Below are 25380 nucleotides of genomic sequence, written 5' to 3' on the forward strand. Positions count from 1 at the left end.
AACAATGAAGAGTCCTGGCAGTGCCAGATGATTGGACTGAGACTGGACTCCATGGGTGGAGCAGTCAGCTCTACCATGCTCCCCCTAGTGGCCCAACGAGGAGCTTGTGTCCTAAGTGCGCCCAGCCTTGGCTCTATCTGACTTCTCAGCTGTCCACTTTTACCCTCCTCTGTATTTTCCTGGACCCTGAAGAACTTTTGATTATGAGGGTCATATCTTTCAATATTTATCATATAAGGAGTTAAAGTGGGAAAATTTTAAATTACTTAGTTCTTAACTCATTTAGAGCTAAACCTTTGTGTGTTAACATGAGTAACCATCTTATGAAAAAAAAAAGTAATTTCATACAAATTGCATTAAGAGTGGTGCTGTGTCAGATCTCTGCACATGTCCTTAAGGCCCAGTTCCTAGGACACAGCCAACTCCACCTCTGTGTGCATTCTTTCTCTGCAGTATCACATATCGTGCGGCTGCTGGAAATCTCCACCGTCTAGTTGTAGAAGAATAAAGTAAGAACATCACATAGCACCTTGGCGTTATTATGAAAAGAGCTTGAACCTGAAGGCTCCTCTGGAAGGATCTTGGAGAACTGGCTGCGGGCTCCCCACGCACTCTGAGGGCTGCAGGGCTCCATGACCCGAGCTTTTCCAGCATTTGCATTCTATGATTCTGAGAAGGAAAATCACCTTCCTCTTAAGGTCAGCTCCTTCCAGACTCACCTGCTAATATGCTGTGGGGCTTTCAGAACGCCACTTATACCCTCCTGTTTCCTAGTTCCCTCCTCGTAGCACAGGGGTGACAAGAATAATAGAAACTGCGTGAGAATCATTTCATTTAGTCTTGCCGACAGGGCACAGTAAGAACCATGATGATCTGAGCTCCATAAACAAGGAAACATGGCTTCGGGATGGTACAGAGGTTGAACGGGGCCCCTCGAAAATAGATGTGCATATAAACTCCCCTAGAGCCTTTGGAGGAAGTGGAGCCCTGCCCGCAGAGTGAACTTTTGGCTTCTTTACTATGAAGAATCAAATTCTGCTGTTTGGAGCACCCAATTTGTGGTATTTGGCTGCAACAACCACAGGACGCTAATCAGAGGGTAAAAGATTTTACTCGAGGTCTCGTGGCCACTAAGGGTACGAGACAGGGTTTGCATCCCCAGTTCTGATTCGTGAGCATGCAATGCAATGCAGTGCTTCTTCCTGGACAGGAAACCACCTTGGTCCCAACCTGCAGGCCTTCATTTAGATTTAAATAAGTTTAAATAAAGCTACGGGGCTGAGGAGACCCAGTGCAGTAGCAGCCAGAGAGCTCCTCAGCAGCCCTGGTTTCCTCCGTCCCACTCTCTCTGTGAACACAACCTCTCCTGTTTACCAGCCACCAAGCCGCTCAGTCTGCCGCTGCCCATTGTCCAGTGTAATAAGGGCCCAGTAACTCTGATAGGTCCACCTCTGAGCAAGCTGCGCTTTTTACTTCTTATAATAAATGTTTGAAGAATTCCTAGCATTCTTGTTAATAAAACTACAAGGAAAAGAGTATAAAAGTTTGTTTTGTTCTTCTGCAACTGCTTATGTATTGTCTAACTAAACATTTAGGAAAAGTATGTGCTTTTATTACTAAAAAGTATATAAAAATATGGGGCTGGGGATTTAGCTCAGCGGCATAAGCGCCTGCTGTAATGAGTTCGATCCCTGGTACCGGTAAAAATACAAAAAAAAAAAAAAAAGAAAGAAAGAAAGAAAGTATATAAAAATAAAATAGATTTGTTCCCTTCGGTCTCCTCTCCCTTTCCCTCCTCTTTCTTTTTAGCATTTTCTTGTAATCCATACGTTGTCTTGCAAGACACAACAACTCCTTAACTAAGACATTCCATAGGACTCATTCAGGTCCAGGAGAAATGAATCTCTTAGAAAAAAATGACCACTGTCTCCTTTGGCTTCTCCCATGGCTTGTCTATAGTCTATGCTGATAGGAAACCTCAGAAACTCAGAACTCTGGGAAACTCAGTAGCTACAGGCAATGTAGAAACTGGGCAGAAATTACAAATTTTGTATCACTAGATTGTTTTTCCTTCCGGAATAACAAATAACAAAATAACATCATTAATAAAGCAGCAGGGCTTGCAGTATGAAATCCACTGCAAAGCAGTTGGTGGTGATGTCACTGTAGCATCCAACACATATTTGCTGTTAATTCAAGAAGATGTTGAGATTGTTTGCTATCATGTTTGGGAAATTGCTTGTTTCTGCTTCTGTAAGTAACCAGCCTGAGTAGCCTACAAAAACCCCAGGAATTTAAGACTGCTTAGACCTTGGCTAATATTTTGTCAACTATTGTTAATTAGACTTAGGGCCTGGTGCTTCATGCAGTGGTGTGGTACACCCAGGTTAGAGTTCAGAGTTCTGGTTAGAGCCGGGAGCAAGGGGCAGGCTGCTCACACTGAGTTGCTGATTGGTCTACTGTTGGGGTACTGGCCCCGTAATTTCTAAACCCTCTTATAGATTATGTGATTTCAAAGATGTACACCAATACTAAAGTCCTAAGAACTCTTTCCTGCATTGAAAAGAAATATACAAAACGAAAGTATTAAATTTTGGGTATGTTCTGAGGGTTGCCTGTGACTTTAAATTAAAATGTTACGTATTAAAGACATTACAAAGAGACTTTTTTTTTTAAATGAGTACAAGGATTCTAAGAAAACTGAGAAGAGGATACATTTTCCCTCCACGTGAGTCTTGGGAGGAATATACCTTAAGCTGTACTGTAAGATGTGGTGAATTTATTTGTAATATATTCGTACATAGTTTGCCAGCAATACCTTTCCTCTGATGTTCCTAATGCAAATTTCCTAAATATTTGTTGCACTAATGAACCTATTTACTTTTTGTGTCCTTAATTTTAAGGACTATTGGTTGACATTTCTGCTGGATGAGATGTGCCCTTTTTGGGACATGAGTCAGGTCCTTGACCACATGGAGCTTGAAGGCAGAGTGGGTTTTTATGTAAGGAAGACTGTGATGGTCAGTGTTAGATGTCAATCTGCTTGGGTCACAGGCTACCCAGGTGTTTGTTGCAGAGGACATTACCGTTTAAATTGATAACCTGAATAAGCAGATTGCCCTTTCTGATGGGGACGGCTGTTATCTGACAAGCCAAAAGCCTGAATGGAGCAGAAAGGCTGCTGTCTCCCGCCTGAATGCCTCAAGCAGCCTCAAGGTTTTCCATCCTCACAGGTACCCTGAGCGTCAGCTCTTCCTGGGTGTCGAGCTTGCTGGCTGTTGGACTGGAACATCTACTGTTTTGAACAGGAAGTACGTATCAGCTCTCCTGGGTTGCCAGCTCGACTACAGTAGAACTTGAAATTCCTACTTATAGCACCATAAACGGAGGAAAATCCTCAATATCTGCTATAGGCAAAATGGAGCTCAAGATAACCAATATGTATAATGATACATATGATAAGTATTATATATATTCTGTTTGTGTATAAATTTATGTCTGTTTTATATAGAGAGTTAAACACTGAACAATATTTTGGTCAATCATGGAACACATATTCATGGTGGGTCCATTAGATTAAATGGTCTGGTATCATTATAGCTGTCTTACTGTGCATTTGGAACGGACAGGTGAGGGAATAGAGTGATACAAGGACAAGCCGCCTACGATGCATTTAAAGCTTATAGGCTTACAAATGTGCTCTACACTCTTTCCACAACAACAGAATCAGCTGACGACTCATTACCTGAATGTAACCTCCTGGTATGGATGTATGACTTTGACATCTGTGTTTGTAGTGATGTTATGCAGAGGCCATAGCCTGTTTTGATGTACTGTGACACCAAGGCTCATGCACATACCACCTCTGAGCATTGGGCTTTATTCTGTCAGGCAGCTGTTAGAGTGCCTGTGCATTCACAAGCCCTGTTTATTTCTGCAAGCCTAGGCCCGTCCTGCTGATGGAGAGCATAGACAGCGGTCTTGTGGAATCATCCTGTTTTCCTGGGCCACCATAATACCTGTGTGACTCTGTCTTGGTGACTTTTCTCTTGTTGCTGAGACAAAATAGCCAACACCAAAAATTAAGAAAAGAAAGGTTTATTTTGCTCACTGTTTGTGGAGGTTTCAATCCATAATCAGCTGGCTACAAGAGAAGATGGCATGGCACAGGGACAACATTTCAAGGCCACAGCCAGCAAAAGCAGCAGGAGTAAAAGCTGGAGAACAAGCAAGCCTCTTTTCCTCCCTTATACAGTATGCAGACCACCCTGTCCTCCACGCAGCTGTCCTGTCCCCCACTGCAGCTGTAGCACTCGCAAAATCTCTATGCCCTCCTCTTGCATAGGATGAGGATGTTTACAAAGTAAGGATCCTGGCTCCCTGCTGAGTGCCTTAGTAGAACTTCTAAACTTCTCAGGTTGACACAGTGTATCAGCTGTAACAAACTGTTCATGCTAATATGTCTACTTCATTGTAATGCCTAGCAAATTAGTAAAACACACTCTGTGTGTACCTGATGGGTCATGGAGCCCTGGTCTCACCCCTTCCTCTCTGCACTGCTGTCTTGCCCTGAGACCCATCTGCCATGAATGTAGCAGCTTTGCTGTAGTACACCCTTCTGCCGTGTTACTTCGGGGAACAGGAAATGAATCTCTTGAAACTCTTAAGTTAGATTAAACCTCTCCTCTGTAAGTTGTAGATGTTGGATTTTGTTTCTCAGCAAGGAGGCATCTGACTAACACATCCTGCCCTGAGTTCTAATTACCCCTGAACACCTCTGGCATCTCACAGCCTTGCACTCTGCAGGGGCTCACACTCAAAATCTGTGGATACACAAGGGTTTCCAGTTTCTGTGGGTCTCTGGCACATTCCTCTCTGCCTAGTGATACAAAGCATCAAATGGATGCCAGAGCGGAGACCAGCTTGCAGAGCGATGAGTAGGGACTTTACATTTTCTGGGCTCTGTGTAAAGAGAGAAACGGTAATAAAACCTAGGTATCATAGATAGTGTCCCCATCCTTTGTGACATCCATTTTTCTTCCTCACCTGCACTGATCTGGCAGGAATTTATGCACTGTGTTTACCTATAAGCTCTGAAGTATATCCTGGGTGGCTTGTCCCTCAGTCCCTCTGTCCCCTCACCTGTCCTTTCCAAGGCCATGTGCTCCCAGCTAGTCACCTCCCTTTATCGGTATTTATAGTTTTAATCCACATCCTCCATCCCAAGACAAAGACACCAATGTGACTGTGTGGTTTCCAACTAACAGGGCTCTGCTGTCAGAGCTTGGCCAGCTTGTGTGGCCTTGAGCAAGTCAGGGTGGCCTTCTAAGTGGCAGCTGCCAACAGCCAGGAAGTTAGAGGTTCTGATTCTGTCTTCCTGAAAAACAGTTCTATTAGGCAAAAGTGACATTTCTAAGCCCTCGTGTGCGTCTCACTCATAAAAGTTCGGCAGGTTGTCACTGAGAAGAGACTGTAGTCATTTCCACACTCCAGGAGCTGCTGGCTCTGAATAGATAATTCCCCTTCCTAGTATTATATATGAGGCTGCTCTTACCACTGGGTGAGGTAGAGTGATCGTTCTGATTGCTTTCTCATTATTATAATAATTAGACATAAAATCAGTATTTATGTATAACTTGCAATGTGAAGATGTGCTCTCTGTATGACTCTGGCCTTTACAAATGGAAATGTGGATTCCAGTGACCAATGAAATGTCATGATGTAAAGAGGATTTTGAAATAATGAGACTTGCACTGCTTCGAGATTGTTGGTATATTACAATACAAATCTGTCTGTATTTTTCTCACTTTCACTAGACTTGTTTGTCTAGTCCCTGAACAATCCTTTACCTTTTGGGATTATGCTTGGTGGGTTTCTTCTCTTTTCTTTTTTTTTTTTTATCTTTTTTGAGACAGGGTCTCGCTATGCAGTTCAGGCTGGCCTTGAGCTCACTTTGTAGCCCAGGCTGGTCTCGGAACTCGCAATGATCCTCCTGCCTCAGCCTCCTGAGTGCTTGGATTACAGGTGTGCACCACCATGCTCCGCCAGGCTTGGGGTTTGCTTAAAGCACCCTCATTGCCTCCATTGCAGTTGGGTCTCCCAGCTGAGCTGGGTGGGAAGGAAGGCAGCTGAGCCTCTGCCGATTTCACCTGTGTGAATGTAGACAGGGCCATGGCTGGTTCCACAAGGACTGCAAATCCTGTCTGAGCAGGAACACTGCCCCCGCCCTGAGGACCCGGAAAAAAGGTGTCCCCAAAATCATGCTTTTGTGCCCTGTAGACAATATTCTTTCTTTGCTTTCGTTTCCGTGGTCTCCTAAATACCACCCCACTGCTTCCGGTTCACTCCTGTCTCTGGGGAGACAGGATGCTGGGACAAACTTCAACAACTAGAACCTATGGTTTCTGGGTTGGCCACACTTCCTCTGTCCCCTGAGGAAAGTATGTGGTTTGCCACTGTGCTACATGCTGAAAAACCACAGGATGCTTTCAGCAGGCCAAGAGTAATCTCTATATCCTGGGTGACCTTCCGGTACACCGTAACCTCCCCCAAACCGGGGCTATGACTTTGCCCCTGAATTCTTAATTATCTTGTATAAAAGGTATTTGCTGAGTGAGTGCTTGATCATGGTAGTTCAAAGAAGGATACTGATTTAACTCAGTTAGAATGAGATGATAATAGACAGGGTTCTGGTACCCATACCTTGTCTTAAACACTTACCTGTGATGGGCACAGATTCACACTTACCAACAATTATTGGTGTGCTCAATGTATATAGTCAGCTTGCTTTCAGAAGTCACTGGCTCCTGTCCTGGGAAAGGGTTACAGAATGAGGATGGATGGCAATGGACGTAGCCAGCAGAGGGCTGGACTTGTTCTGAAGAGATCCTTATTACAGAGGAAGGAACAGGAAATGTATTTTTGAATAATTGAGGGCAGGCTAAACAGGAGAACGGTGCATTTGTGCACACACATGAGTATGTGCACACATGCATGCATTTGCGTGCGCGTGCGCACACACACACACACAGTCCTCTGTAAACCTATGCTGTCCTGGGCATCTCAACAGTGCCTCAGGAGGTGAACCTTGAGGTGTGCTCCACAGTGCCCTGCCTTCTTCCACTGCCCAGGACCCCTTTCCCTCTGCCCCTTCCAGTCTCTGCGCTGTTCCCCGAGGTGGCCACTGGCTGCTAAACTGAAACACCTTCTCCTCTGCAGAGGACTCTGCTTTTCAGAAACAAACCTGACACCATCAGGCTGAAGTGAAGCGGCAGCATCCAGGAAGAGCTGGGGGCTCCAGGCAGGCAGGCTCTGGGCACCAGCGCCACTCAGGAAGTTGGTTCCACCTCGGTGTTTCCACTTGAAATTCCCCATCTCCGGGCCTCCTGGAGGTTCAGTCTAGCAGCTCCATCCCCAGCAGAGCAAACACCCATGTGACCTGTGAAGGCAGCACTGTTAATAGGGATTGGCAGCTCTGGAGCATGGACCTGCACCCTGCAGGCTGCAGAAAGGAAGGAGGTGGCTCCCAAACCTGCCCTGGTGCCTCTGATTAGAAGGGCGCTGACCTGTTGAAGGGCTGGGACCAGAGTTTCTGGTGAAGAGGCAGACTCCACAGAGTGCAGTGTGGGGCGCATGCCCCTCCTCCCAGGCATGGGGGTGCCCTTTAATTCCTCTTAGTGCTGGAAGGGGACTTGGTAGAATTGATTTGGCAAAAAGGTTAATGCATCGTTATGGCTGCAGTCGGCCGATTGAACTGCTAGTGATTGAGGCAGGGGAAGCATTTAATTTGACACACGGAGTGCGGGTCCACCGGAGCTGCTATCTTGTTTGCAGCAATTTGCGTGTGTGTGTGTGTGTGTGTGTGTGTGTGTGTGTGTGCACATGCTTCTGGGTCCCTCAGATTTACTCCTGCTTTTCATCCTTGCTGCTGCCCTGTTATGAAAGGAGTTGTTATTATTATTCTTTATTTAGTTGTGAGCCCCCACTGCTAACTTCTATAGAAAGTACAAGAGTTTATTTTTCTACTATGTCATGTTATTTGTAAAGCTGTGCAAATACAAGTCCTGTCTTTTATATATAGGCCAGGGGCCTCCTAAATACAACACATCTTTGGCAACCTCCCAACGCACCCACCAGTTGTATTTATAAATAAAGGTTTATTGAAACACACTCAGGCTCATGTTTAGGAATTGCTAACAAGAGCAGAGTTGTTGCTACAGAGATGTCTATCCGTCCTGCAAAGCCTTGAGCAGTGATGGCTAACATTTTAGAGCTTTAACTGATGCAAACAACCCACCATGTCACATAGGGCACAGGTTTGCCACCCCTGGTCTAGGTTATTAACTATGGTCCTGCAACAGAAAGTATTTGTGGACACCCTAGAGGGTTGCCCAATTAAGCAAATAAAAATACAAGGTGCCCATGTAGTTTTGAATTTCAGTAAACAATGAATTTGGTAGAGGGGGATTGGATATTGAACTCAGGATCTCATGCTTACCAGGAAGGCGCAATCTCACTGAGCTAAATCTCTGGCCCCAGCAATGAAATTTTTAAAAGCACAAGTATATCCTACATTTAACTGTGAGATTTTATTTTTTAATTTTTTAAATCTGGTAATCCTGTGTCTCTTGCCCTAAGATATATTTCTCTTTCATCTCAACCTACTTAAGTCTGAATTTCTTTGAATGTTTTATCATATTACATGCAGTCACATATATATCATTTATAGATAAATAAATGCTGGACAAGACTATTGAAAATAACAAGAGAAAGCATAATAACCACGGTAGATCACCTAATATTGTGGTCTTATGTGTCTTTTTTACTGCATGTTTTTCTAGGAATTTGTTTTGCTGTCTTGTTGTGATTTGTTTTCCCCTATAATACAGAGAGGATAGATATACATGTAGAAATTCACACATGAAAGATTTTTTTAAAAAACTATTTATGGGAACAGATTATATAATGTAATATTTAATGAACAGATATTCTGAAGAAGAGACACTAAGAAACCCAATTCTAATTTTGTAGCATTATGATATAAAATCTAGCAATACTATTATTCACTGATCAGAGTGATATTAGTCTAGTCTCTTAAGTTCAATTTCAGCATATATAAAGATAAGGACAGCTACTATGAAGAGAATGAGAAATGTGATGGTAGTTATTATTGTCTTCCCCAATGTCAGATCTTGAAGACCTAAAAAGCCTTCATCATCCTGTAATGATTTGATTAGTTCTATAATATGCAATATGTATTTAATGTGTGTGAAGATGGGGACAACTATTTGGAAGAAACTAGAGACAATTAGATAGACAGTGAAGATCTCCAGTGGACTTGCTTTGAAATCTGTATTTCTTTAAATTGTTTTTTTTTTAAACTGTTTTGATATGTTTAATCTTATCCTCTTTAAGATATAAAACACGTATGTAGGACTGATAACCATATTACTAAGTTTTTGTTAGATCATTGAGCAGAACTGTTGGCAGTGTCACTATTTGAATATCATTTTACATACTTTAATTTTGTAACCTGAACAGCTATTTCTAAGATGACAATATGTAACTTATCAACTGGCGATTTCTTACCATTTATTTTTCTGTAATTCTGTATTATTTCTACTCTTTTTATCTCCATGTATTTTTTTTTGTTTCTTTCTCTTTAAATAAATAAAAAAAATAAATGCACAAGTGTTGGAGTTTTAAGGGTTGGATACATGTCTCTGATGCCCATGTGCTATAGGCACGACGCTGTTATAGAAGGTGATGGGAGGGGGCTGGGGATTTAGCTCAGGGGCATAAGCTCCTGCCTTATAAGCAGGCAGTCGTGAGTTCGATCCCTGGTACCGATAAAAAAAGGAAAAAGACAAAAAAAAAAAAAAAAAAAAAAAAAAAAAAAAAAAAAAGAAGGTGATGGGACCTTTAAAGGGAGCCTAGAGCAACATCTTCTGATCATCAGGGTTGTGCCTTGATTGGGTTATTGGAGCCAAGCTGGCCCCCTGTCCAGCCCTGAGGGGAATGGTTTGGTTCTACTCCTTGAACTCACTGTGATGTACCTATGGTCCCTATAGTAGTGGTCACCTATGGGTGACCACGGATGGAAATCTCTAAAACCATGGGTCAAAGTACTCCTTTTCTCCCTCAGTAAACTCTCTAGGGTATTTGTTATAGTATCAGAAAGCTGACTGACACAGTGGGTAAAGAGATTTATTTTCATAGATACTGGTACCTCCTGAAAGCGTTTTTCAGGCCACAGGGATACCAGTAAGTCTTGGACTCGGGTGACCATTCGGACCTGCTGCTGTGCCTTCTGGGGACATGTGGTGGGATCCCAGACTCGTGGCTCACCTTACTATAGGAAGCTCTCTGGTTTCTGTTCCCCAAGTGTAACTGGGGGGAGCGTCAGTCCCTGTGCTGGGCATTTTGCACACACAGTGGGGTTGTCCATCACTTGTGTGAAGCCAAGCCTCTGGTGTACATTAGGTGCACTATATATATGTTCCTTTCTGTCCACTCACATGAAGGCATGTCTAGTGGGAGGAGAGGCTGCAGTCCTGCAACACCAAAAGAAAAGTTCTTGAGAGGGGCTTTTTCTCTCTCAACTACCCCCGGTGATGGTGGTGACTCATCAGGAGTAAACTGTTTATGTCTGTGGAGTCACCACACCCTCTGTGTGGTTTCAGGTCACACTGGGCCCGTGACATGGTTTTGAATTGTCCCCCATTTGAGGCTTCATCCTTTGTCTCTCAGGCATCGTTTGTGCCTGTGAGGCTTTATGGCATTCATTGGAAACTGTCCAGCATGCTGCTACAGTGCCTGTCATGATGAGAGCCGAGGGGCTTCAGGCGAGGTGTGAGGTTAAGATGATGGCCATTTCCTGGACCTCCCCAAAAAGGAAGGAAGAGGCAGAGCCTGGGGAGAGCACCCTACTTCCCAGAGGGAGCTGGGCTGCAGATTCGTGGACAGGAAGTGCTCTCATCAGTCAGCCTGGGCTCAGAAGCTGTACATCCTTTCAGGGCTTTTGTTTATGTATTTATTTTTTGAATAGTTGCATGAGTGTTGCATGCTCAAGAGGCAAGAGTGGACCAGGTTGGGAAGGACCTGCGGGCTGCACTGCCCTTCTATTTTTTGCAACAACGTGGAAGATATTAATTACAAAGGAGATAAAAACAAAACCAGCCTGAAAGCCCCAAGGTGACTTGACTAAAATATCAGTTAAGCACAGAAGAGCAAAACCCACAAATGCCTCAGAGCATCATCGGCAGCTGCTGTTTCCTGCCACATCAAGTTCCCATCTCTCCGCGGGGTTCGGGCTGCCTCAGTGTTCCTCCCATGTGCATTTGATCTGTGAAGAAACGGGGCTCCTAGAGGCCAAAGGCCCCTCAATTTTGACGCGTAGATTGAATTTGAACTTGAGTCTGTCTGTCAGAGCCAAGGCCCTTCAGCCAGCCTCCTTCACAAAGAGTTCAGCCTGGAGCCCTTGATCAGGGCATCCTGCTGGGCATCCTGACTGCTCCCCAACTCTTCCATCCTGCTTCCCGCTGAGCTGGGAATCTTCCTGCTCCTCAGCTTCTCCCTCCAAAGCTTGGAGGTCCAAGGCTTCACACGGTGCTTACTTGACTTTGTAAACCATGAGCATGAGCATGTTTTTCATTCCTGTGGCCCAAGTCCCCTTGTGACATCGCAGGTGCTCCCTTCGGCTTGCCTTGAGGCTGGGTCCTAAAGCACATATTGTGGAGGGGCCTCCTTTTATTGCTGAACATTTGGGGGTCACTTTGTAGAGAGGGCTCTGCGTGAATCTTTTTTCTTTGCTTCTTTTCCTTGGCTCTGGAAATACGTTTTAAAGTCCTTCTTGGCTTGAGGATTTTTTATTGTAAACATAAAACGTTCATTGAAACATTAAACATTTTACAGCTGTTTTTCAGCATATAAATTTTCATGGACATCCACCCCCTCACTGCCACACCCACCCTCATATATTTCGCCTCCTCTCTCTTTGCTTTCCTTCTAAAATGGTTCCAAGACTGGAGCCAAGAGTGGGCAGCAGGCTGGAACACAGCTGTAATAGAACGGTTGGTATAGGTCATCCAGTTTGGAAAAGCGCACTGCATTGACATACGCAGAACGTACCTAGTGCCAGAAACTTGCCAGGGGTACAGACCCTCTTTCTTTTCCTCCCAGCCCCAACTCATGCCCCTGTGAGCCTAACTCTGCACCAGACCCAAGGAGGCTGCTGGGAAGACCCAGAGCACTCACAACTGGCCTTGGAGAAGGGTTGCCTGTGAGAATCAAAAGAAGGAAAGCCAGTGCAAAGTGACACAAACGGGCAAGTGAGTTGTGTAGAGCATCTCTCTGAAAGGATGATGCATGGATGATTTGGCTTCTCATCAAAATAGGGTGCAGTAGGAAAGTGACCTGGTTGAGCCCAACATAAGGGTTAGGATGAATTTGATGCTCAAAGGCTGAGGGAAGAGTGCACAGAACACACTAAGCTTTTACCTTCACAGACAGAACTAGGTGCCTGGTGAATTCACACCCAGTTTACTGGGGGCCGTAGATAGTTTGCACTCTCCATGCTCGACTGTGGCCACACTGCATGTCACCATGGCCTCCTGAGCAGGGGCGTGCTTCCTTGCTCCTGGACTTTTGGCCTTGTTGTTGTGATTTCCCTTTGCTCATGGCCTATAAACCAACAAAAATCACGTAGTAATTTGCGATGTGCTCCTGTGACTTGGCTTGTCCTCTTTAAAACTGACTTAGGTTTTGGAGGCAAATTCAATTGAACTCAGTCATGTCAGTTAAACTGCAACCAATACATAAACAGTAAATGGGGGAAATAAATATTTGTACTTCATCACAATTTTTCAATGCTATTTGTTACATAGCAGTGTTTTGGCATTAGCTGACTAGTATGCCCCCAAGAGGCTTTGCATCCGCTTTAGAGTAAAAATCCACTTTTTACCAGAATTTCCATGTCCTAAAGACCTGAACCCCCAAGTTCCTCTGATGCTACCTCATCCTACACAGAGTCTTGCCCGATGTCCTCTGGCTGCTGTGGTCTTCTCTCTGCTCCCTAGACATGAACCTATGCCTGCCTCTGGGTCTTTGTCCCCCTTGCTTGTTTGGCCTGGGAAGAAGCAGCCATGGCTACCTGGCCACCTTACCTAGGAAACAGCAATACATAACTACGACCCTTATTTACAGGTGCTCATTGTGTGCCAGGCAATGTCCTCAGCCTCTCACCGTGGCCCAGTGAAGTCAGGGTACACTCCTGAGCCTCCTTCCTGTGAGGATGCAGAACCCAGGCTCAGTGAGCACAGATACCCAGCTAGGAAGTGATGGATTCACACCTCGTGTGCCCCTGTGTCTCTCTTTTCTTTTGAGACCTTCCACTCTCTGAATAATTGCCATAATCTCTCCCTTATCTCACAGCTCTGATTACCCAGGATCTAAAACTATTTAAAGGGAAATTTCAGAAAACAAAATGCTTGTGAGTTTAAAGTTTTGTGCCAGTTGAAGTAGCCAGAGGAAACCTTGTGCCATCCTGCTGTCCTGCCGGGGACTAGGATCACGTTTTGGGCAGCATATCTATCGATGGCCTTACCTTCCCTGTCATCATCTAGTGGACATCTCAGCTACCAGATCGACTGCGGGGTATCCCTGTGCTTGTTTTCAAGTCAGCCTTATTGCACATAATGATCGTCCAGCAGCGTGACAGTGATGACACTGGCAACCTGAAAATGCCGAGAAAGGCCTACTGAGTACTTCCTTTAAATTCAGCATGGGGTTTGGCACTTACCTGGCTTCTGGTTTCTACTTGGGGCCTTTGATTGTATCCCTTTGTAGAAAACTGGATGCTACTTTTTGTATGTGTTTTTTCCCTTTTCAATCTCTTTTTTCTAAAGTGTAGACTCATGAGGAAGGTGCTGCAGATGCAGCCTTGCACAGTTTAGATGGCTTAAAAGCCAGACCCCACTCCTTGCCCTGTCTCAGTCCACTCTAGGACCAAGGGTGCATTGCGACCCCTCGCTCCCCATCGATTTCTCTGTCCCAGGAGAGGCTTGTTCTTGGTGTCTGCGTGCCTCTGAGACTGGGCATCCCAATGCTCTCAGATACTCACCATGCAAAGCACCAGCCCTTCATGGCAGCTGTGCCACACAGCCACCTGCAAAGCTCCAAGGGCACCTGCGCTGGAGAAGCCTGAATGTGCCTGACCCGCAGCACGCTCTCCCACAGTATCAGCGACTCCTTTCTCGGATCCGACCCACTCATGCCCCCCTCTGGCATTTACCCCCTGCACCCGTGTGCATAACAAAATCCCCAAGAACAAAGTCGAATGGGCAGCAGACTAGGGCAGAGTAGGGACTCTGTACATATTTGGTGAATAGTGAACGCATGAGCCTTGTCTATACACTTTCCAACAGCTTATCACCAATACCTGTGAAATAGCCCAAAACACTACATGTAAATAATCACTATCGGCCAGTGGTGGAAATAGTGGACTCTTCCTGGGCAATGGTTTCGTTATTTCTATCTGCAGCCCTTACCTGTTTTCCTCTTTGCTACCCAGGGAGATGCCGAGGTAGGGAAAACAGTAGCTCAACCCAGCTAAGTGGCTGTTAAGAACCCCCTTCCTCTCCTTTCCACTGGCCCCATTAGGGTCTTGCTGGATCACAGATGCACTTTTCCCTGGGAAAGGCCCGAGCTCCTGTTACAACACTGCTGCCACCAACATGCCCAGACTGGTTAGCAAATGGCGGTTGTGTGAGGTCACCAAGCACAGATAGGAACCATTAGGGGAGATTAGGTAAAGGGCTTATTAAAGGTGCTGTCAGGCCCATGCCAGAGGGGTCCCTCCAGCCTGCCATGTGCCCTCTGTGGTTGTTTTTTCAAGCATGCTCAGATTACACTGCTCAGTGATGTTAGTCTGCACTCACCTCAGCCTCTGATAGGACAACACAGATAATGCCCAAATTCTGGTAAAGCCCCGCATCTTACACCAGAAGAAACACCTTTGGAAGGAGGAGAATTGATTTGCAAAGCAGCCTGATGCAGAGTCTCTTATTTCTCCTTGTGATCAAATAATTCATCTTTATACTTCTCCGGCCATGTTGAAATTCGAAGCTGGATGAAACCAGGGACTGCAAGGTTTATTTGTAGCAATGGGATCAGAGCAGTTAGCCAAGTATATGCTAAAATTATCAATTGCAGACCACAGAGCCAAGGTGTGGTTTAGGCCTTGTGGGGTGGGTGGACAAAGGCAGTGGTCTGGTCCTCTGTGGCCCAGGTTGCCTGAAGATGCCAAAGGGTGCTGCTTCCTTGGTCAGCCACATGGGCAGTGTCCACATTTCACAGAGGAGCAGCCAGAGCCCAAAGAACTTGGTCCCTGCCCTATTAGGAACATAAATGTTCTAAAATCCTGCTAGGACTTTTGCATTAAAATAACCATTTAAATAATAGTGCAGAGAAAGGGAGAAGGGGAGGAGAGGGAAAGGGGAAGGGGGGGGAGAAGGAGGGGAGAGGGAGAGGGGGAGGGGGAGGGAGGGAGAGCCCATACACTCAAAATCCAGTTGCAGATTCAGACCATAGACTATCAAATCATAATGTAGTGCTTAATATTTCTTTGTTTTTCTTTTAATGTTAGGGATATAAAAATAGTTAAGAATTTATTTGTAGAGGAAAATAAAAGGAAAGACTATATCCTTGGATAATAACTAAGTATGAATTAGGCTAGAGGAAGTGTTTTTTTGTCCATTTGAGAAATACCTAGGGAGGAAAAATTACAGATCTTAAAATAGGTGTAACATATTATATTGCTGTGAAATGGACCAAATAGATTAACTTCGTTACTTGTCAGATCGGGTGTTCGAATCTCGAGTTACCTGGAACGCAACTGTACAGTCTATATTTAACCAAGCTTTTTATAAATTATTCCCGTTAACACCTCAAGCAAACAGCCACATCCTGGGTGTGTATTTAATACCAACTTTGACTTTCTTCATTGTGAAGGTCTCAAAATAGACAGAAGGCTAGAAAGCAGCCTGTTACAAGTCTTCTACTCTAGATAAGCCAAATGCTTTTTGGCAGAGTTACTGTAAACAACTCCCTTTCCCTCCCCTCCCTGCCTCTCCCTTCTCTCCCCTTCCCTCCCCTCCCCTCCCCTCCCCTCCCCTTCCCCTTCCCCTTCCTGTTTTCCGTTCTTTTTTCCTTCAGTAGTAAATCCAATGGGGAAATAGGAAAACACGTGGAAAACATTTCCAAAACTTCTTTTTGTATTTTAAAAACAAAGAAGAGAAAGTGAAAGAAAAAGTTAGCAATACCTTTATGAATAAATACAAGTGTGCATAACTCAGCCATCGCATTAACCCAGGCTGTGGGAGGGGTCCCCACTCACTCCTGTGCAGGTCCTCATGTCCTCTGCAGGATAACAGAACAAGACTGTTCTCTACCTGTTGCATTGCTCCTAGGATCTGTGAGAGGGGCTGTCACCAGGATTTCTAATCCTGTGATAAGAAAAGAAAATTCCCAAGAGGCTGGTGTTTTAGCTCAGCGGCATAAGCGCCTACCTTGCAAGCAGGCAGTCGTGAGTTTGATCCCCGGTACCAATAAAAAGGAAAAAGACAAAGAAAAGAAAAGAAAAGAAAAGAAAATTCCCACTAATACACTAGTAGTCAGAGGTCCCAGTAGGCTTACAAAAAGTCAAGAAAAAACAGTGTTACCCAAACAGGTGACACTGTACTTCCTTCCGAAGCAAATGTAACTGTGTGTATAGAAGACTGGCGTTTATTTTATGTTTTGAACAATATGTCAGAAGCTAATTACAATAAAAATGAGATTATATCCCAGGAACATAGGTGAATTTATTTCTGTCATCCAAAATTAAATTTGGCTCAGTGTCCTGGGAGTCAGAAACAAAATTCTTATTAACCAGTAATTTTTAAAAAATGCATACTAGCAAAGCTTTTTATGGCACACAATTCTAAGAGTTTATCTTATACATACATACATATACATATGTATATGCATATGCCCTCTTACACGTATGCCCACTCAAGCAGGAGTCACATAAAAAGATAAGATGACACAGCATGTTTGAGTAGACTGTACTAAAGATACTAGAACATTCTGCTAGCTATCCTGCATGCCTTCTCTTTCTTTAGATATAAAATGGGGTGATATTGAAACATGGGTTAAGGACATCAAGCATACAGAGATTAAAAAAAAATGCAGTCCTAGTTCCTACCAATAAATTGATATGTTTTGATTGAAAAGATAAAAAGAATAAGCTAGGTGTGGTGTTGCATACCTGTAATCCTAGCCCAGTGGGAGGCTGAGACAGGAGGACTGCAAGTTGAAACCAAGTCTAGACAACTTAGAAAGACCCTGTCACAAAGTTAAAGAAAGGTCTGAAGATGTAGCTCAGTGTAAAAGCCCTCTGTTCAATCCCCAGGGCTACTTGATAGATAGATAGATAAAATAATTCATGTATTTCAGAGTGAGAGGCAAATGACAATGAGCGCTCTGACTGTTTCCTCTCCACTCCTCAAGTCTTGCCAATCAGTTATTTGATCCATAAAAGAAACCCAAATGTCTGTGTATGACAGCTGCCATTGAGGGCATCATTTAGAGACATACATAAAAATATACCTTTAAGTAATCAAGTGACTTGAAATATTGATAGATGTTACATTTTTTATAAGCATTAAAGGATATCAAGTTAAAACAAGAATATTCAAATATCTAATGTATTTCAGCTAACACGGTCTGCAGATTTTTAAAACCACTCCTAAATCACAATAAAAATCTATAAGATAAACATATTTGCCTTCTGTTTTCCTGTGACATCTTACTTAACATTTATAGCACACTTACTATGTGATAAAAGCTTTATACACACCATCTTGTTTAATTATGAGATGGTGGCATCCAATAAATTCAATCACATAATTATTTAAGTGACCTGGAAGCCAACTTACCTAGCTATCCAAGAATTCCAGGCATCAACTTCTTCCCAGTGGGTTCTGGTCCCAGTTATCTTGGCCCCACCTGTGGTAACTGCTGTGTCAGTTTAAATGTCCAGGAGGATGAGTCTGGGTCCTTTGTTTATCTCATTTTTGTAGGGGATAGGGTGTTTACGTCAGACGTCTCCTTGTTGGATGGTTGTCACCGCATCAGTCCGATGCAGCGAGAATGGGCAGGAGGAAATGGGGATTTGAGGACCTGTCCACCTCTCCTCTGCAAGGTACTTCTCAGATATCTTTATTGTGGGACGCATAGCTGCAACCTTCTTGTGTTATATCCTCCTCCTTACAGACAGCAGAGCTTAAGAATGAAATAGAAGGGACTTTCCCAAGGTCACAAGACTTATACAAAGACAGGGAAGTCCATCTAATTCACCCCAGCTGATCCAGCTCCAAAGACAGGCGTGCCAAAGAGGCTGATTATTAAATTGACATTAATGTGAACACTTGCAATTACTCTCATAATTTTTCTAGGCTTATCCCATAGGGAATCGCTAAGTATTATTAGACTCCAATTACAAATGGATTTGGCTGGGCATTTCTCTTTTGCTCTGTGGCAGCTCTCTCTGGAGATGGAGTTGGAAAGCTGTCCTCTCTTCTTTAACCCACTGAGGACATAGCTCTGGAAGTCCCGCTTCCTGTGCTGCTGCTGTGGCTTCCCTTATCTGCAAAGCCTACTGATGAATACTCCGTGGATTTCTAGGAAGCCGGCACGCAGGCTGTCTTCAGGCGTCCAAAACCAACATCCCAAACAGCACCCGTGTCACAGGTCAAATGAGGGAAGGGCAAAGTCATTACAAGTTCCACCATCAGTATTTGGAAGACACTGGTACTAAATTCAAAGTCCAAGTTCTGTTAACACACTCTAACTTCTTTCCCCTCTCTTCTCGAATTCTTTATTCTTAAGGTTTCTCTCCTTTCCAAACAAATAGTACTTAGTGAAGAGAAATTTACTGTTCCATACTGTCAAAAAGTTCCAGCTTTTGGACTTTTTAATTGTGTCTAGAAGCATGAAAAATGGGAGTTATAATTAGCAAGCACTGTCTCAGTGCAAATAAACACACGGATTTGGTTGTGATTTTTAAAATAAAGAAAAAAACAAATATCTTGTCATGCATCCTGGGGCTCTGAGTTGGACCCTCTGGCTGAGATGACCTCTGCAGCCTTTCCCAATGATCTGGGCAGTAATGACTGGAAGCTGTACTGCCTCAGCCAGACCACAGTGGTTCACAACCTGTTCAGTGTCCACCAGGGTCTGCTGTCTGCTGGGGGCGGTGACCTCCCTGGGTAAGGCGATGCCATCCACAAGCCATTTATACTGTCATTGGTACTCTGGTAACAGGAGGCCTCTTCTTAAAGGTCAGGATCACAGGAGTCAGAGCGAGTGTGTGAAATGTTTTCTGAATGCATTGACTGGCACACAGCCCGGTGCAGCAGACCGTGTTGCTATGCTCTTGGACCATGCCCTTCTGTATGGGGACAGTGGGGCTTCCTGATACCATTTTAAGGATTCCTGATGGTAAGGAAGGAATAACTAGTGTTAGGTCAGAGCACTCCGCCTTGTTTGGTAAATAGTCCTTTCCTGAGCCCCTCAAGCACCCCACATGCCAATGGGATTCTTGTACAATTCATCATCGGAAGAAATATTACTCATTACTGAGGGGCAGGAGGCTCCAGGGACGTTATGGTACCCATTCAAGTTGGCCAGTGACAAGTCTTAAATATGTTTAGTGTCTCCCTGAAAACAGCATGGAGACAGCTGACAAACATCCCCGGTCCAGTCCCACTCTCCGCAGTCTCCTCCTTGGTGCGCTCGGCTATTAGAAATTATCACAGTGTCACAGGACTGTTCTGAATGATGGGAAAATACATGCAGAGGGGAATGGTTTTCTTGCATATTGTAGGTGTGCAAAACAATAGCAGCACTTCAAAAATTCATTTCTTATGTATCAACTGCTACATAATTGTACATATTTATAGGGTACAGTGAACAATTTGATATATAAATAGGCAGTGTAATGATCAAATCAGGATAATTAACATTTTTCATCTCCTTAAACACTTGTCATGTCTTTGTGTTGGCAAATTTTGAACTCTTTTCTTGTTTTTTAAGTATGCATTAGGTTATTGTGAACTGCATCCACCCGGGGTATTATGAAATATTCTTCCTGTGGAACTCATTTTGGTAACCACTGTCCAGCCTGGCTCTATTATCCCTCCCATCGCCCTTCCTGGCCACCAGTGATTGCTATTCTCATAGTAGTTTACAGATTGTGCACCAGTGTCACCCACGGAGAGAAGTCTAATTGATAAGCTCTGAACCTGAGAAAGCAAAGCACTAACCCCATCTTCAGACCTCTGCCGGAGAAACAGACAGAACGGTGTAAGGAGAAAGAGGGGAGGAAAATGCATCTCAGAAAACCTGGGCTTACTATAGGAACCAGCTTTGACAAGCAGAGATGTCAGACAGGCTCCCTGTTTTCCCCTTTCTTTTTGGCCTTGTCACTGAAGGTAGCGAAGTACATGTCATGTTTGCAGTTTTCAAAACTGGGTTTATTTAATGTGGATTTAGAACCAAAAAATCAATAGAATGAGCAGCTACGGGAGCCAGCGGGAAGGCAGTTGAGAAAGGACAGAACTCTAGAGGACTCTTAGACATAATTCAGGAAGCCCTAAAGTTTACACTGTCTGGGATTCTAAAAAAAGATTAGTTAGGCAATAGTTTACCTTAGACCATTAGAAGATGGATTTCAGCCAAAACACACTGCCAAATATAAGAGAGAGAGATTGGAGGAAGAAATTATTTTTAGTGTGAGTTTCCTTAGTTATTGGCAGTGTACTGATTGGGTAAATTTTAGTATTTTAACACCTCTCCCTTTCGCCCCATTTGCTCATTCATTTTCCCATTAGACTACAATTAAACAACTACCGTCCCTGGCTTTAAGGCACAAGGCAAAGAATCTAATGGAAGTGGGAGATGTGGTCCCTGTGAGTCTCAGTCCTTAGGGGTCTTCTCCCCACCAGAGTACAGAAGTCAGAGCGTGTAACTCCTGAGGCTAAGCTTCCAGAAACATGGGGCTTCTGCCTTCCTTTGTCTTGGGTCCCTGTCTCGAACAAAAAGCCATCAGCCATCTTGTGGGGGTGCTCAAGCTTCCCCATGGGAGGAAATGAGCAGCCATGTCTGGGTGTCACATTGGGAACACATTCTTCCAGTTAAACCCTAGATGACTGTGGCCTTGGTGACAAGGTTTACAGGCATGAAATTGGAGACCCTAAATCAGAAATGCTAAGCTCTGATGCTCCCAGAAACTCTGCATGAAATTATACACATTTCCAACTGTTGCTGTCCACTCAGCTTTGGATAATTTATTATGCTTCAATAGATAACTAATAGGATACGTTTGGAAAACTAATCCTTAACAGCCTATTTAGAGTCCCAACTGCTAATTGCTCAGCACTATTTAACGCAAGTGATTTGTTCCGTTCTCCCCGCACCACCGTGTACAATAAGATTTGCTGTGGCAGGTGTGATGTTACCTCAGACCCTGTCGCTGTGTGTTGGACTTCTTTCCCCGTCTTTGTGGTGTGCTGTACTAGTGTGGCAGAGACCAGCCAGGAGCACTGCCGCTTGAGCTCATTGAGATTGCTGACTTTTACAGGAAGTGAGTTTAACTATTAAATAAAACAGGTGGGTTAATCCTTCAAAAGTACTATATTGTGGATATTTAATTTTATCCTAGTTTAATTTTCCTAAAATAGACCCTCTGCCTCCCCAACTTCTCAGTGTAAATGATGCAGCCTTGATAAATCTAGGTCACTCTCGTTAGCTAAAAGGGTTGAAAGGGCCACTGTAAAAACAGAAGGTGCCATCGGTGTGGGCCTGGCTCGCTTGTGGAGCACAGTGTGGACAGCGCTCCCCCAAGCAGCTCTGGAAACCCGTTATGTGATGAGGTCTCTGGTGCCATCCTGTTCCATGAAGGAGGGCACTGCTAACCTCATGACCATCATGGCCTCGTATTGTAGGTGACTGGAGTAGCTTGAGTGGCTGCTGTAGCAAAACCAGCTTACTCTGAATGCCTGAAACAGGAAGCAGTCACTCCAGAGAGTTCTGAACGCTCCAAGACTGAGATCAGAGCATCACGTGGTAAAGGTCTTGGTGAAGGGCTGTCTTCCTGGATTCTAGACAGTTCCCTCCTGGCCGAGTCCTCACAGGGCAGAGGCAAGAGACCATCTCAGCTCTCCTTGTTTTGTTTTCCTCTTTTTCCTTTCCTGTTTTCTTCTCTTCTCTCTTCCCTTCTCTTCCTCTCCCTTCCCTCCCTCCTTCTTGTACTGGGAATTGATTCCCGGTCAATTTTATGGATATGCTTCCATACATATAAAATTTTTGACGTAGGTCCTTGCTAAAATGCCCAGGCTGAGCTAAAATGCTCAATCCTCCTGCGTCAGCCTCCAGAGCACTGGGATTAAAGGCATATGTCACCATGCCTGGGTCACCTCTTCCTAAAGGGCACTGGTCTATCCTCATGTTCTAACCACCTTTGCACCTGATAATGCCATTACCATGTTTGATGCTATGACTTCATGAGGGTCACAGGCACATGGCCCTCAACAGTGACTTTCTGTGGAATGGGGCAGAGTATCCCTTTCCAGACTTCTGTCAACCTTCCACCCGCACTGTGTAACCCTATTAATTAATTAATATGTAAACGCTATAAGATTCTATTAATACTGAGATTTTTCTTGACATTGCTTCATAGATTTAACTGTGCTTTAAAAGGGACCTTTTTGACTCCATCATCAAAGATAAATAGTATTTACCAAAAATAGATAAGGGTAAAACTACATAGTATGAACACAGAACCTTACTATGCCAAGAAGTTTTTATAACCTGCAAAGAGTCTGAGCCTAAGGTTTATCCTCCCTTCAAGAAAATCGGAGATCAACGACTTCCAGGCTGATGGTAAAATAAACTAAAACCCGAGCATGGTTCTCTCCAATCAGAAGCATTGACCAAGCAAAGGGAGTAACTCTCCCAGATTGTTTAACGTGAAGCCCAGCACCGTTAGAGTCCCGCAGGTGGCGAGGCACGTCGTCTTTGCCCTAGCTTGGAAGCTGGCTCTCTCCAAGTGTGTTTCACCTTGTGACACAGTGTCCTTTGCCTTGTTAACATCATTCCATCCGCATCTCTACAGAGCTGCGTGGCAGAAACCATTAGTCACGATGTTTCTTATCTTGTCTTTCCCTGTTCTCCTGCATGGAGGTTAAGAGCTCTGGCTTTGGTTCAAATCCTGTCTTTCGCCTCACTGGATGACGTCAAGCAAGATAATTGCCCTCTCTGAGTCCACTGATATGTGGAGATGAAAACGTAGCTGAGCTGTGGGATGATCCATGTAAGAAATGGAGTTCACTGCGGCAAACATCTATCTCAGATGCCACCTCGCATCACTAAGTACTTCAAGATCTTTCGTTCAAGTTTGAGGGAAGAATCTTCCTCCAATATCTGTATTTTAGCCTTTTAGAAAAGAAGAAGAACAAGGGTGGGAGGGGAAGAAGAAGAGGAGCAGGAGCAGGAGGAGGAGGAGGAAGCAAAAGGGGAAGGGGGAGAAGAAACCTTTGCAGACAATAGTAAGGGCCTTAGTTCAGGCTTGTTGTATCTTAGCTTACAGATCCTGTGGGCTGCAGCTGGAGGCTAGGCCAGCCCTCCTCTGCGTGGGTCAGCACCTTCCACTTTGATTTTAGAGAGTACAGAGTAGGGGTTATATATGTTGTGGACAGAGGCTTCCTGGCTACTCCGAACCCTGTCTTCAGGGAAGCCATCCCTGAAGCCCAATGGGGATGACGAGGAGATTGCATGGAGAGGTGTTAAAATGTGTGGGCCACCCAGGGGCCTGCTGGTGAACACAGAGGTGTTTGGAAGGTGGGCGTGGCAGCAAAACGAGGTGCCAGCAAGCTCAATCAGAAACTTCCTGAGCATGTGTCAGCTGTAAAGAGCCAGGCAAAACAAAATATTCATCATCATAGTCATTAGAGAAATGCAAATTAAAACCACACTGAGATTCCATTTCACTCCTGAAGAATGGCCAGGATCAAGAAAACCAACAACAACAAATGCTGGAGGGGCTGTGGGGAAAAAGGAACTCTCCTGCACTGTTGATGGGAATATAGCCTGGTGCAATCATTGTGGAGGTCAGTCGGGAGATTTCTCAGAAAGTTGGAATTGGAGGTCCCACTTGTTCTAGCTATTCCACTTCTAGGCATATTCCCAGAAGAACTGAAAATATCATACCACAATGATATATGTGCACCTGTGTTTATAGCATCACCATTTGTAATAGCCAGATCTTAGAAACAACCTAAGTGTCCATCAACTGAGGAATGGATAAAAAAGATGTGGTATTTTTATACAATGGAGTACTACTCAGCTATAAAGAAGGATCACATTGAGATATTTATAAATAAATGGACCCAGCTTGAGACCATGCTCATAAGTGAAATAAATCAAACTCACATGTATAAATACCAAATAGTTTCCCTAGTTTAAGAAATGGTAAGAATACATAAAAGTATGTGGTAATCATGATTCCTCATTATATTGCTTTGAAGCCTTATAATGTTTCCATTCATTAATTGGAATGTTTTATTCTGGGTTGTTTGATTTTATTATTTGTGATGATATGAACAGCTATTTTGAAGAAAACAAGACATTATAATATCTAGTGATGATTTAATAACATCTTGTTTTGAAGTCCCACCAAGCTTTTGTTCTTCTGTCTCCATCAGTTTTATCATGTTGTATCTTATTGGATTTTATTATATGTGATAGTATAAACAAAATTTTTCATAGACAAGGAAATAACATAGTAACCATTGTTCGTTTTCTGTTAGTTGGTTCTGAATACTCTGTAATAGTTTCATTCTCTTGAATGGTTTTACACTGTCTTGTTATGTTTGATACTATAGTCTATGAAGGTGTACTCAAATATTTCAAGAAAATAGACACTATCATAGCTACTATTATGTCGGGTTGTCTTGTGGTGAAGCACTATGTTGCTTAAATTGTTCTGTTCTGACCTGTGTTGTTATGTCCTCTTTCATCTTAATCTTTTTTAAAAAAGAAAGGAAAAGAAAAGAAAACACTCCCTGGCATTCTCATAGATGATATGTTTGTCTCTTTTCACCACTGTGTTTCCTCGGCCCTCGCTGCTACTGAGGCTGGAGCCTGTCAAGGTAAATGAAGCCGAAGAGCCTTTTGGTTTGGTTGTTGTTCAAGCCTCTTGCTGAATGGCGTCACCCCGAGGTGAACCAGCCCATGTAGTGGGTGTTAACTTAGCTCCTCCTTGAATCGATGCCAGGTACAGAA

At 43.9% G+C, this 25380-nt stretch overlaps 1 protein-coding gene across 2 annotated transcripts in view; it reads left to right on the forward strand.

The window, feature by feature from the left end:
- The window catches only part of Wwox (WW domain containing oxidoreductase), an 895605-nt gene that overhangs the window by 503717 nt on the left and 366508 nt on the right, over positions 1 to 25380 (forward strand). The window contains exon 9 of one of the 2 annotated variants that reach the window (XM_063246724.1): positions 454 to 1543. The exons of the other annotated variant lie outside the window; for it this stretch is intronic. Within the exon in view, the coding sequence (XP_063102794.1) occupies positions 454 to 513 (60 nt within the window). The 3' untranslated portion in view covers positions 514 to 1543. Of the gene's footprint in view, positions 1 to 453; positions 1544 to 25380 lie in introns of those variants that run through there. 2 annotated transcript variants of the gene reach the window in all.

This window comes from Cavia porcellus, unplaced genomic scaffold (assembly GCF_034190915.1).
Source record: "Cavia porcellus strain 051 isolate PalLab524CR breed Dunkin Hartley unplaced genomic scaffold, mCavPor4.1 scaffold_4, whole genome shotgun sequence".
Lineage (NCBI taxonomy): Eukaryota > Metazoa > Chordata > Mammalia > Rodentia > Caviidae > Cavia > Cavia porcellus.